The sequence below is a fragment of the Micrasema longulum genome, unplaced genomic scaffold (assembly GCF_059751315.1).
Source record: "Micrasema longulum isolate JH-2025_06_02 unplaced genomic scaffold, ASM5975131v1 h1tg001079l, whole genome shotgun sequence".
In the NCBI taxonomy this organism is placed as follows: Eukaryota; Metazoa; Arthropoda; class Insecta; order Trichoptera; family Brachycentridae; genus Micrasema; species Micrasema longulum.
In genome coordinates this window covers 119,748-134,110 of record NW_028278267.1, presented here as the reverse complement: position 1 = coordinate 134,110, position 14,363 = coordinate 119,748, and the positions used below count along the sequence as shown (strand labels likewise).

General features: G+C 40.7%; 1 protein-coding gene across 1 annotated transcript in view; it reads right to left on the bottom strand.

The window, feature by feature from the left end:
• The window catches only part of Brr2 (U5 small nuclear ribonucleoprotein l(3)72Ab), a 63,519-nt gene that overhangs the window by 17,127 nt on the left and 32,029 nt on the right, over positions 1–14,363 (bottom strand). Inside the window, exons 20-27 of the mRNA XM_088233252.1 lie at positions 12,753–12,971; positions 11,885–12,073; positions 9,485–9,818; positions 8,436–8,786; positions 6,960–7,169; positions 3,914–4,014; positions 1,796–1,886; positions 482–661 (exon numbers count right to left, since the gene is read on the bottom strand). Coding sequence (XP_088089378.1) covers positions 482–661; positions 1,796–1,886; positions 3,914–4,014; positions 6,960–7,169; positions 8,436–8,786; positions 9,485–9,818; positions 11,885–12,073; positions 12,753–12,971 — 1,675 coding nt within the window. The remainder of the gene's footprint in view (positions 1–481; positions 662–1,795; positions 1,887–3,913; positions 4,015–6,959; positions 7,170–8,435; positions 8,787–9,484; positions 9,819–11,884; positions 12,074–12,752; positions 12,972–14,363) is intronic.

Below are 14,363 nucleotides of genomic sequence, written 5' to 3'. Positions count from 1 at the left end.
TAAGTAAAATTTCAAAATTAGACACTTGAACAAAATGGTCAATTACACTGCACCTACTTTGAATTTAGTTTGAGACAATGATTTGCACATTTTTTAATCTACCTTGATTTTATTCTCGATTCGCGTGGGCGCGCGGCTCGTCTTTTGACGGATCAAATGAGTTGTGAAAAAATTTCGACGTAAAACCGGGGTTATGAAAAACGTAAAAAACGTTAATTGGGGGGAATATTTGAATGAGAATTTATGGAAAAATATGGGACCTAAATATGTTGGTGTAAAAAGCAAGAAAACATAAAAAAATAAGGTTTATTGTAACTCACTTTTTGATTTAAAAATTAACCAATCTGTGACCGAGAGTTGCCAGTCTCTCCACATACGGAAGCCGTCGTCGGCTCGGCGACAGCTCCGAAGCTCGCTTCGGTCTCTTTGCAAGAGATTGGTGTCCTCGAATACAACATCTGTCGCGACAGAGGGGGGTTACCTGCACGTGCAGCTCGAGGGGCACCGGCCTCACGCTCGGGTGGAAGTTGAAGGTGGAGTTGGCCGGGCAGCCCAGCCACTGCGCGAGGTCGCGCGCGCACGCGAGCGGCGCGGACAGCGCGACTATGCGCGAGGTGCGGCCGGTCTGCGAGGCCACGTAGCGCGCGCGAGCCAGCACCACCTGAAAGGGACACATCGCAGCATTACTGACCGGCCTTTGCTGACGCGCCTATATCTCGTGTGCTGCTTTTCGTCCAAGTTCTTCTTCCTTTAAAAAGCATCCAAGTTGGCTGGCCGAAATGGAATGGACAACTGCACTTGGCCATTTACTCCAGTCTGAAAGTACCCCGCTGGAAAGGAAGCTTATCTTGGGATTGAGGACGATGGAGCTTCCAGTTACGACCCCCTAAATTTGTGTTGCGATTTAATTGATACATCTCGTGCAGGGAGCAGTCATAGTAGTTATATCCATGGCTTCACCCCACTGAGTTCCTCCAGGGTATGCTCGGTTACAGCAGTTTGAAGACCAAAAGGAATGTGTATTTAACAGCGCACGTCTTTCCATTGTTGCATGGTATTATCGACAAACCTAAAATTATGCGGAGCATCAGCTTTTATGCTCCGGATAATTAGCTTAGACAGCGTCAGCATAGACTGTTTCACATTCCAATATATTTTTTTTATTTTATTTATTTATTTACAATTTTAAAAAACCCGTTAGGGTTGGATTAGAAATTTAATATTGTCAAGTCATTTTATGCCTCGTCTAGTCTAGTTAGTTCAGTCATCATGTGCTTTTTCAGATTGATTTTAAATTTGTCTCCAGTAAAAGTTTTCAAGTAGTAAGGTAGGTCGTTGTAGTGTTTAAGTCCATTATGTAGTATTTTTGACTGTCCCGTGTTCGTCTTTGCTTTTTCAATGTGATAGTGTTGTTGTTGTCTGGTGTTATATTTGTGTATGTCGGCGTTTTTGGCTAATATTATGTCGTCGTCCTGTATGTTTCCCAGGGTTATTTTGCGCACAATTTTTAAGAAGAAGAGCTGGAGTAATGTGGATGTTTAAACAGGGGCAGAATGGTGAAAGTTACGCAGAATGACGGGTCGTAAGTCCTGTAAACGCCTAGACTTCCATATTCCCTTCTCAACAATGTTTTCTCTCTGTGTTGAAATAAATTTTAATTATTATTTAGTTTCGTATTATTGAAATATCTAGAGTTTCGAAGCACATACGAGTACGTACTCAAATCTAGCAATAGCCAAGCACTATTGGGTTCAGCTCGTATATTACAAATGTCATTTTTCAAACGTGAACTAACCTCCAAGACGGGTCCCTCCGACCCCCCCAGAAGCTGCAGCTCGTCGGCTATGAAGAGCTGGACGTTCTGCACGTTCTTCCTCCCCTTCCACCTGTGAAGAAGCGGATAAACTTGTAAAAACAATTATACCTCGAATTCATTCATTAGACGTACCTGTAGAAATTATAACGGACTCAGTATTGATGTAGACATTTTTAACTGCACGTTGCATTTGTACAGAAAATTTCTTCATGGGGTCGATTATTTGGGATAGTTGCTGAATGTGCATCTTGCTGTGTATATGTGCCGCATGTAATGTATATGTTTGTGTATGTTTTATATGTGCGTTCATGTGTGTGCGTGGATGGCTCGGAGTGTACATTCGGTATTTTTATTTATTTTAATTTATTACCTCCATGGAAAACGCAAATGTCAACAATTATCCCTTTCTCACTTAAAATTCTTATTTATTTTTTTATTTTTTTGTCACATTTAATGTTTATATCTTTTTAATTTATGAAAACTTAATTGGTCTTTTTATGTTAAAAAATTGTTGTTCTTAGTACTTATTTTGTATGACTGTATGTTTTCTAAATAAAATAAAATAAAATAAATACATATCCAGAAATAATTGATTGCATCCGTCCCGCACGAGCCTATTTTGCCCGTTGGTGAATTTTTATTAATTTAGTACGAGAACTTCCGAAGCGAATAATTTCGTATAATATAAACGTCAACGATATTTTGAGTTTGACCGAATTTTTGCAGACAAGGACTGGATTCAACTCCCCGGGGAGCTGTTTATATTAACATATTACAACAGAGATGAAGAACATTTAAGATAAAGTAATATAGAAGTCTAGGCATCTATCTACAGGGCTAATGACCTGTCAATGGCTGGTTTGATTGGCCACTTTACACACTGTGTAACATTCACCATTCTGATCATATTTAATCATCTTAATTCCTTCAATTCTTTCATCTGTTGATATTTGTGAAGTTATCGAGCTTAAACCTTTATTTATGCGGGTGAGATTCATCTAATTGAATTATTTCACCTACATACTAGACTAGGCAATTTATAAAGTGGCCACTTAAACCAGCCATTGACAGGTCATAAGCCCTGTAGATGCCTGGACTTCTATATTACCATCTCTTAAATGTTCTTCATCTCTGTTGTAATATGTTAATATAAACAGCTCCCAGGGAGTTGAATCCAGTCCTTGTCTACAAAAATTTGGACAAACTCAAAATATTGTTGATAAATTACCTGGTCCATGAAGAAGTATAGAAATTGAAAAAATAACATTTTCAGGCGTTGCCTAGTCTAGTATGTAGGTGAAATAATTCAATTAGATGAATCTCACCCGCATAAATAAAGGTTTCAGCTCTTCAACTTCGCAAACATCGACAGATGAAAGAATTGAAGGAATATAGATATTCAAATATGGGCAGAATTGTGAATGTTACACAGTGTGTAAAGTGGCCACTTAAACCAGCCATTGACAGGTCATAAGCCCTGTAGATGCCTGGACTTCTATATTACCTTTTCTTAAATGTTCTTCATCTCTGTTGTAATATGTTAATAGACAGATTAGTGAATGTTACGTAGTATGCTTGGATAATTTATTTAGCGCCATTTTTGTGAAAATTACCTCAAGGGCGCTGTGCAATAAATAAAAATCCCAGCACGTCTTGCAGCTACAGAGCGCATGGACGGTTGGGATTCAAGTTCCTCGTCTCTTGATGATATATAGGAGCTAGATTACAGCACGTCTTGCAGCAGCAGAGCGCATGGACAGTAAAAAATCTAGCCCCTATTTGTATTTTTTTATTTAATTTTATTTGACAATGAAGTTTAGAGTTTAAGTGATATTTAAAAAAAATGAAATAAAAAATAATTTTACAAAAATAAAAGTTGGGCAGAATTGTGAATGTTACACAGTGTGTAAAGTGGCCACTTAAACCAGCCATTGACAGGTCATAAGCCCTGTAGATGCCTGGACTTCTATATTACCTTCTCTTAAATGTTCTTCGTCTCTGTTGTAATATGTTAATATAAACGCGTATTAAAGAAATGAATTCGCCCAACGTACTGGGACATTTTTGCCTCGAATATGATATGTGGATGGCTCCTACCTTCGGGAGAGGACATCCCACTTGTCGGCCGTGCTGATGATGATCTGACCTTTGGTGAGCAGCTTGTTGTCGGTGACCGTCTCGCCAGTCAAGAGGACCACCTGGAAACGCATAATAAATATCACTTTTTTTTTTTTGTACATATTAGTAGCATAAAAAATATTTTTTAATTAATCACTATAATTTTTGCAGACACAGTTCATCGCATTGGCCACGCTCGTAATACGTCACGATTTGAGTACATTTTTACTATTGTTTAAATTTAAATAGAACGATGTCACAATTGTCAAGGCCAAACGTGTCGCGTTTTCGTTGATACACATTTAAAAAAAAATATAATTTTTAAAATTGTGATTGAAAATATTTTATGAAATGTCCACATTGATTTTGATTTAAATTAATGTTTCTATATACATTTTTATTGGTATTTGTGGTACGAAGTTTCTCCTAATGTATGAAAAAATTCATAAAAATGTGGCATAAAAATATAGGCAAAATGGTGAATGTTACAGTGCATAAATAATGTGGCCACGTGAAGCAGCCAATTACAGGTCATAAGCCCAGCAGATGCCTAGACACTTATATTACCATTTTCTAAAATGTTCTTCGAATTTTCATACAAATCTACACATTTTTGAACATAAATATTAATATTGTTTATACATGTCTGATCATGCCCAAAAATAAGTTAATAATATTCAGTGATATATTGCAGATTGTGTAGTGGTGGTGGGGATTAGGAAGGGGAGGGGCTAAGGGGTTGATTTTAAAATCAAAAAGGGGCTATATTGAAAAGATATTTGATCGACATGACAGGTCATAGTAGTATGAAAGTTTCTCCCTAATGTATGAAAAAATTCATAAAAATGTGGCATAAAAATATAGGCAAAATGGTGAATGTTACAGTGTATAAATAATGTGGCCACGTGAAGCAGCCAATTACAGGTCATAAGCCCAGCAGATGCCTAGACACTTATATTACCATTTTCTAAAATGTTCTTCGAATTTTCATACAAATATACACATTTTTGAACATAAATATTAATATTGGTTTATACATGTCTGAGTATGCCCTAAAATAAGGTTAATAATATTCAGTGATATATTGCAGATTGTGTAGTGGTGGTGGGGATTAGGAAGGCGAGGGGCTAAGGGGTTGATTTTAAATCAAAAAGGGGGCTATATTGAAAAGATACTTGATCGACATGACAGGTCATAGTAGTATGAAAGTTTCTCCTAATGTATGAAAAAAATCATAAAAATGTGGCATAAAAATATAGGCAAAATGGTGAATGTTACAGTGTATAAATAATGTGGCCACGTGAAGCAGCCAATTACAGGTCATAAGCCCAGCAGATGCCTAGACACTTATATTACCATTTTCTAAAATGTTCTTCGAATTTTCATACAAATCTACACATTTTTTAACATAAATATTAATATTGGTTTATACATGTCTGATCATGCCCTAAAATAAGGTTAATAATATTCAGTGATATATTGCAGATTGTGTAGTGGTGGTGGGGATTAGGAAGGGGAGGGGCTAAGGGGTTGATTTTAAAATCAAAAAGGGGGCTATATTGAAAAGATATTTGATCGACATGACAGGTCATAGTAGTATGAAAGTTTCTCCTAATGTATGAAAAAATTCATAAAAATGTGGCATAAAAATATAGGCAAAATGGTGAATGTTACAGTGTATAAATAATGTGGCCACGTGAAGCAGCCAATTACAGTTCATAAGCCCAGCAGATGCCTAGACACTTATATTACCATTTTCTAAAATGAAAAAAAAATTCTTCGAATTTTCATACAAATATACACATTTTTGAACATAAATATTAATATTGGTTTATACATGTCTGATCATGCCCTAAAATAAGATTAATAATACTCAGTGATATATTGCAGATTGTGTAGTGGTGGTGGGGATTAGGAAGGCGAGGGGCTAAGGGGTTGATTTTAAAATCAAAAAGGGGGCTATATTGAAAAGATATTTGATCGACATGACAGGTCATAGTAGTATGAAAGTTTCTCCCAATGTATGAAAAAATTCATAAAAATGTGGCATAAAAATATAGGCAAAATGGTGAATGTTACAGTGTATAAATAATGTGGCCACGTGAAGCAGCCAATTACAGTTCATAAGCCCAGCAGATGCCTAGACACTTATATTACCATTTTCTAAAATGTTCTTCAAATTTTCATACAAATATACACATTTTTGAGCATAAATATTAATATTAGTTTATACATGTCTGATCATGCCCTAAAATAAGGTTAATAATATTCAGTGATATATTGCAGATTGTGTAGTGGTGGTGGGGATTAGGAAGGGGAGGGGCTAAGGGGTTGATTTTAAAATAAAAAAGGGGGCTATATTGAAAAGATATTTGATTGACATGACAGGTCATAAGCCCTGTAGATGGCTAGACTTCTATATTACCTTCTCTAAAATGTTCTTGATCTTTGTGTAATACGTTAATATTAACAGATGCCTAGGGAGTTGAATCCAGTCCTTGTCTATAAAAATTTGGACAAACTGAAAATACTGTAAAATAATAATCATTTCTATGTCGGCCTCGTGGTGTAGTGGTCAGTGCATTTGCCTACCATGCAAGAGGCCTCGGGTTCGATTCCCGACATGGTTGACATGAAATATTTATTTAAAAGGGTGTTTTTACACTAGAATATTTCATTGTCCAAGGACTGGCACCTGAAGCATAAGACTGATCATCTTACATTCATGTAACAAACATGTGGTGGCCTCCGTGGTGTAGTGGTCAAGACGCTTGACTCACGCACAGAAGGTTCCGGGTTCGATTCCCGGTGAGAACACAAAAATTTTATTAATTTTTTCTCAAGCCTGGGTGTTCTGTGATGTAATTCTGGTGGGCCCTGTTGTGGTGCAAAAAAAATGATCAAGATACGCTGCGATTGGTGTACCGACGCAGTGCCTTATGCACCATTGGGTGTGGAAAGGGAATGATGAGATGAGACGTCGATTTCCCGTGGCACCGAGCTTCCTCATATCGCCCGGACCCACCTTGACGCCCAGGTCCTGCTGGAAGGCGCGGTGCCAGCGGTGGAACAGCAGCTCGGCCGGCTGCTCCTTGGCCAGCAGCGCCACGCAGCGCGCGGCCGGCTCGCGGCCCAGCAGCCGCAGCACGGCCAGCTCCGCCACGGTCGTGCGGCCCGAGCCGGCCGGCGCGCACAGCAGCAGGTTGTCGTCCGAGTTGTACACGGCGTTGAACACCTGCCCGGGCACATGAAAGTGGTTAAACATGGGAAACTCTCGGGGTTTCGATTTGCGAGTTTATTACTAAACACTAATACATTCCCGCCACCCAAGTGACAAGTAAAGGAGAGATGTACAGCTCTGTAGGCGATAGAGGCGAATTGTCCAAATAAGTGATTATGCACAGCTTAGCATTTTATTTGAATTTTTAAATAATGTTTTATAGAAAAATATGTTTAAGGGAAAATGAATGAAATAATTCTTATCTTTATATTTATAAAGCAATTTACGTGCGGTTTTCAGAGAAATGTAGATCTTTGCGCTGGGCGTGTTGATATTAAAATCTTCAATCTAATACTTTATTCATCAATCTACCAGGGTTGCATTTGCGAAGAATGCATTTACAAAAAAAGGGAAAGATTTTGTTTTTTTGTGTATAAAAAAGTTTGTTTTTGAATGTTTACAAACAGCATTGGGTTTTTGTGAATCTCAATCAGATTATTTCCTTAAATTTCAACGTATTTAATTATTTTTACTAGATTTTTGGTAAAATAATACTAAATTCTGAATTTTGAAAATCGTATTCCTACATAAGTACACCCCTCTGTTGGAGAGAAGACCGGAGTTTGCAAAAAGAATGACATATTTGAAAAAATATTTATTCAATGTTTTGGAATTCTACCGTAAACAGGTACCTACTTAAATTCAATATTTGAATATTAACAATTTTTCTACTACTACTACCATCACGCCATTTCGCCGTAGGGGTAGGCAGAGAGAATGGACCGCCACACACGTCTATCCTGGCATACACTCCTAGCCTCTTCCACATTCATACATCTTGTCATACATGCCTTTGGTTCTGTCTGCTTTTGACATGACCAGACTTAAGATTTTGGTTTATCTGATCATGCCACGTCTTCCTTGGTCGTCCTAGTCTAACGTTGCCTAACAATTTTTAGTTTTGGAATTTAATCAAACACCTACTTGTCAATGAAAAGTCTTTTTTCTTTTATCCAGACAGTTTTTGCAGACTTTCACGACACAATCAGGCATTTTTTTCTTTAAATTTCTTTTGGTTTCAAATTAAATGTCAAGATCGCGTCAAAACCCAGCTGGCGGTTAAAGAATGACTAAATTCGCGTTAGACATGAGTTGAGTGTCATAATTTTAGAGGGCTTAGTTCCAGTAGTTAAGTTACAAAACAAGTTGGTACAATGGTTAGAGACTAAATTTAGACTCTCGGGCTGTCAGTTTTGAGTGGGGATTGTAATATTTCCTCGCCTGCGTCTGGATGGGGTTGAACTGCTGGAACGGCAGCGAGAAGCGCGGCTGGCGCAGCGCGGACACGGGCAGCGGCTGCAGGTCCAGCAGCTCCGTGGGCGGCGCCGCCTTCTCCGGCAGCAGCAGGTGCCGGAAGGACACGGCCAGGCGCGCCTCCGCGCCCAGCCAGCGGTCGGACACGGCGCGCAGGAAGTACTGCGGCGGCGGCGGCTCCAGCACGGGCACGCACAGCCGGACCGTGTGCGGCTCGCGCGCGTGCGCCGCCTTCAGCAGCAGGTACTCGTGGTGCAGCACCACCTCCGAGTCCACGTCCTCCACCAGGATCCAGAACGCCTCCGACTTGCCGTGCACCTGCGGGCCACGAAAGCACGATTTGTTGGAAGCGGAAGCATGGGAGCTCCTTCCCGGTTGCGGGTGACAGAAGAAAACGATGTGCGTTGATGCGTGTTGAGAACATGTTGAATAAATAGAGTAAATGAGTAAACGTACATGCTGGAAGTAACTGACCGAGGATGCTACAGCTTATATATAAAAATGTTTCTTTTTTATAATATTTAGTAAACTTGCCAAACAAAAGAGCATGACTCTTTTTTGGCAAGTACAACCATAAGTGTTCCAATCAAGGTGTTTTTTTTTTTTTTTTTTTTAATTGGAAGAGTTCAATTTACTTCCTAGTGGGGACTTGAGTTTGTACGCAATTTCCCTAGCTGTCAGCAGTTCAATATACGTTAACTCTTAGGGCTGAGCTAGAAAAACGCGGTTACGCAAAATTGTGTTAAAGCAAACGTTTTGAAGTTCAGAGATTCGAAAAAAATTACAACAGGGATGAAGGACATTTTAGACAAGGGAATATGGAAGTCTACAGATGGAAGAATTGAAGAAATATGGATGTTCAAACATAGGCAAATGGTGAATGTTACAGTGTATTATTGACAGGTCATAAGCCCTGTAAATGTCTAAACTTCCATATTCCCTGCTCTGAAATGATCTCCATCTCTGCGGTAATTTGTTGAATAAATGAAAACCATCCTCTCGGTCCGGGGGTTTACCTTGTCGTCCCACTGGAAGTCGGGCGTGATGGTCAGCGTGACGGCGAGCGTGGCGCGCGTGACGGGCTGCACGTGCGTGGCCAGCTCGAGGCGCGGCAGCTGGTGCACGTAGCGGTGCAGCGAGCGGCCGAGGCGCGGCGCGCGCACCAGCTCGCCCAGCTCGGCGGCGCCCAGCTCGCGCAGCCGCTCCCAGGGGAAGGCGCGCTTCTCCAGCTTGCGCACGGCCTCCTCGGGCAGCTTGCGGAACTGCCGCAGCGGCGACATGCTCTGCCACATGCGCCGGTCCACCATCTTGCACAGCGAGAGCGTCTTGTCCACCAGCTGCGCCCAGCCCCTGTAATCCAACGCACACGGTATACAGTATACGCTGCATACTCGACGCGAATACTGTAATGGGCAACACCAACAGCCGTGAGGTTGGCTGGTCCGAACTCTCTTTTGACCCGCAACGCGTAGTCCGCTGCAACGTCTGCCCGGACGAGACTACTAATCACCGTACATCGAAAGTACTCGACACATTTCATCTTGGCATTTCGTGTCGCCCGGCTACCAGCTCACAGCCAGTGTTCGCTATTGTATATTCCTTTTTATATGAATGTGGCGGCGCGGCGGTCAGAAGATGTAAAGGTGTGCGGATGCAGGCAGATAAATTATGAAGAGACAAAAAGCGAGATTGTTGATGTTGGTTGCAATGAATATAGAAAATGGTTCTCATAGCAACCGTAGCTACCCATGGCAATGACAACGAGGAGAATAAATAAACATTGGAAGTTGGAAAATCACCGAGTGGGTAGGATTGGTGGACCCCTATCAAGTGGCGGTCCGTCCAGCCACAAACCACTCAATTCCACCAATAATTCGCGTTTTCACCACCGTTTCGGCTACAATAAACTTGGGCACCCTGAAAAATCCGCAATAGCGGAACACTTTATAGACACCGGACATTTTTTCGCTTTCGAACCAAATTTTTTAGATAGATTATTCCACAATCGAGCCACTAATACTGTGATAAGGTAAAGTAGGACAATTAGAGCAGTGTATGGGTGGTTGCGAATTAAGTGGGTATGCATTGTTCAAATATTGTCACAACTTCAACATCCTTTGTACCCACAACCACGGTTCACTTCCCACCTTAGTATCCTTTGATCATCCGCCACAATAAGACCTCGCGTCGTGAATCGCGCGTTTATTTTGTTGAACGTGTGCCGCATCTTGGACTTTGTTTCCACCAACCACCAGCGTTCAGCTCCAGATCGGGGGCCAGTCCTAGTGTTGGTGCCGGACCACCACGATCCCATCAAGAACGCGCCAGGTTAGTGGCATCCATCTCATTTGTTAGGGTTTAGATATTCACTTATATCATTAAAATTAAAATACAGTCCACTCCACTAAATAATATCGCAGAAGCCCTAGGGCTTCGCCCCCGCAATTTCTCGCCCCCCATCCGCGTGGAAATTCGCTTTCACGCCAATGGGAATTAGTGGAAAGGAAAGAAAGAGGTGAAGAGAAAATCTCAAATATTAAGAAAGTGCCATTTCAATGATGATTGAAACTAACATTATTGGGTAGATTATTCCACAATCGAGACGCTAATATTTATTTATTTATTCGACGGACTTATGCAGTCCATTCTGACGATGGTAAATACAATTTCTTATAATAAATACAGGCACTGATAAAATAAAATACAACTAAATAAAATTAAAGGTAGGACAAAAAAAATATAAATTACTGCCTCAAGACAAGATCTGCTCTATAATATTTCAATCGCATAAATCACATTGAATCAGTCCAACATAGCTCGCTTCGAAAAGTAGCGTGGATGCTCGGCCTAGAGAGAGATAATTATTCTTACGCCGAAATAGAGTCAATGTTAAATATTTCTAGTCTACAAAAACGTAGAACTAATATTGACTCCACATATATGTTCGGCATACTAAATGGTATGATCGATGTTCCATCATTACTGGGACAAGTCAAATTCAATATTCCGACTCGTAGATTGAGAAACGATGAAGTACTGTTCATCGATCAGCATAGAACAAGCTGTGGCCTTAATTCTCTTGTCGTATTGTTAACTCGAGACAAGATCATCTGGACTTGTTTGGTTTAAGTTTACGAGGATTTAAACGAGCACTAAATAAATAGTCCAGATCTTGTCTCGATGTCCCTTATGTTTGTCAATGCTTCTTTCTTTTTTTAAAAATGTTTTAAACTATTCTTTTATTGTAATATTTAAACCTTATAAATTGTATACATGGACAATGTCCGTTAATAAATAAATAAATAAATAAGGATGACCTAAATAACTCATTAGGGAAAATATCAATGTCCAAAGTGATACGGTTTAACATTGTACATGGCATATCTCTCAAGCAGTTGAAGCGTGGCGAGACTCACTTGTGCAGGACGATCTCGAAGATGGCGCGCAGCAGGCGGCCGGCCGACTGCGTGACGTACACCATGTCCGCCTGCAGCGCGAAGCCCTCGAGCTTCAGCTGCGACACGTAGGCCTGCAGCAGCACGTTCACCTTGGCCGACGGCTCCTCGGGGCCCTCCTTCACCGGCACCGGCACGCGCTCCAGCAGCCTGCGGGCCACGAGAGGACGGAGGATCAGTGAGAGGAAAGAGATCAACTGGATTAAGATCACTAGGACACGCATCATCGGACGGACGACGGAGAAGAGAGGGGAAGCATATTTGAGAAGAAAATTTGTAAGTTGGTTGACTGGTTTACACTCTTCGATGGGCTTTGTAGCTGCAAGACTTTTTGTGGTGTTAGCTATCAATTATCAAATATCTTAATTTAGTAAATGGGGTCTAGAATTTCAACCGCCCGTGCGCTCAGTAACTGCAAGACTCACTCGCACATATAAATTGACTTTTATGCTCGACGTTTATTTTTGTAAGTTTATTGATAATTTTAAGTAGCTAGAATTTCGACAATGTTGGAGCGCGTCCAGCAAAGGAAGTCCAGCCTGTCTACAAACATTTGGACATACTCAAAACATTATTGATCAAACTAACTGGTATAAGAAGGTGTATAAAAATTTGAAAATTGTTTTCAGGCGTTGCCTAGTAGGTGAATCGGCTCAGCCGGATGAATCTCACCCGCATGATAAAGGTCTCAGCGCTTTTGCTTCACAAAAGTCACCAGATGGAAGAGTTGAGCAAATGTGGATGCTTAAACATAGGCAGAAAAAGATAGACGTCAAAGGGGCGAAAAAATCTGTAAATCCCTTTTTCCTTGTACGAGTTGTGGACTCACCTCTGCAGCTCGGGTCGCTCCTCCTCGCGCACGCACAGGTTGCGGAACTCGCCCGACAGGCTGAACACGCGCAGCAGCTCGATCTCGCCCAGCGTCGGGCGCAGCAGCTGCGCGTACGTGAGCATCGTCTCGTGGCCCACGTAGAAGTGCGACGAGATGCGCCCGTTCTCCGTCCACTGGAAGTGGCCCGACTTGCGCTCGTACTTGATCAGACCGGACCTGAAATCGCAAGTTTGTCTCGGTAACAAAATATCTCTGTCTTTTACGTCGAGCCGTCAGTTTTCAGGGCGGATTGTAATTTATTACAACAAATATGTATAATTATCATATTACAACAGAGATGAAGAACATTTTAGAGAAGGTAATATAGAATGCTCGGCATATACAAGGCTTATGACCTGTCATTGGCTGGTTTAAATGGCCACTTTACACACTGTGTAACATTCATCATTCTACCCGTATTTGAACATCTATATTCCTTCAATTCTTTCAAACCAGTCAATGATATGTCATAAGCCTTGCCATTCCCTAAAATGTTCTTCATCTCTGTTGTAGTATGTTAATATTAAAAGCTCCCCAGGGAGTTGAATCCAGTCCTTGTCTACAAAAATTTGGACAGACTCAAAATATTGTTGAAGTATGAATAATGTTTAGAAACTAAGTTAAGACGCTTGAGCTGTCAGTTTTCAGGAAGGATTGTAATTTATTCCAACCAACAAGTTGGTATATTGGTTAGAGACTAACTTCAGACTCTTGAGCTGTCAGTTTTCAGTGGGGATTGTAATTTGTTCCAACCAACAAGTATGCATAATGTTTAGAGACTTAATTCAGACTCTTAAGCTGTCAGTTTTCAGCGGGGATTGTAATTTATTCCAACCAACAAGTTGGTATAATGGTTAAAGACTAACTTCAGACTCTTGAGCTGTCAGTTTTCAGCGGGGATTGTAATTTGTTCCAACCAACAAGTATGCATAATGTTTAGAGACTTAATTCAGACTCTTGAGCTGTCAGTTTTCAGGGGGGATTGTAATTTGTTCCAACCAACAAGTTGGTATAATGGTTAGAGACTAATTTCAGACTCTTGAGCTGTCAGTTTTCAGTGGGGATTGTAATTTGTTCCAACCAACAAGTATGTATAATGTTTAAAGACTTAATTCAGACTCTTGAGCTGTCAGTTTTCAGGGGGGATTGTAATTTGTTCCAACCAACAAGTTGGTATAATGGTTAGAGACTAATTTCAGACTCTTGAGCTGTCAGTTTTCAGTGGGGATTGTAATTTGTTCCAACCAACAAGTTGGTATAATGGTTAGAGACTAATTTCAGACTCTTGAGCTGTCAGTTTTCAGTGGGGATTGTAATTTGTTCCAACCAACAAGTTGGTATAATGGTTAGAGACTAATTTCAGACTCTTGAGCTGTCAGTTTTCAGTGGGGATTGTAATTTGTTCCAACCAACAAGTTGGTATAATGGTTAGAGACTAATTTCAGACTCTTGAGCTGTCAGTTTTCAGTGGGGATTGTAATTTGTTCCAACCAACAAGTTGGTATAATGGTTAGAGACTAACTTCAGACTCTTGAGCTGTCAGTTTTCAGTGGGGATTGTAATTTGTTC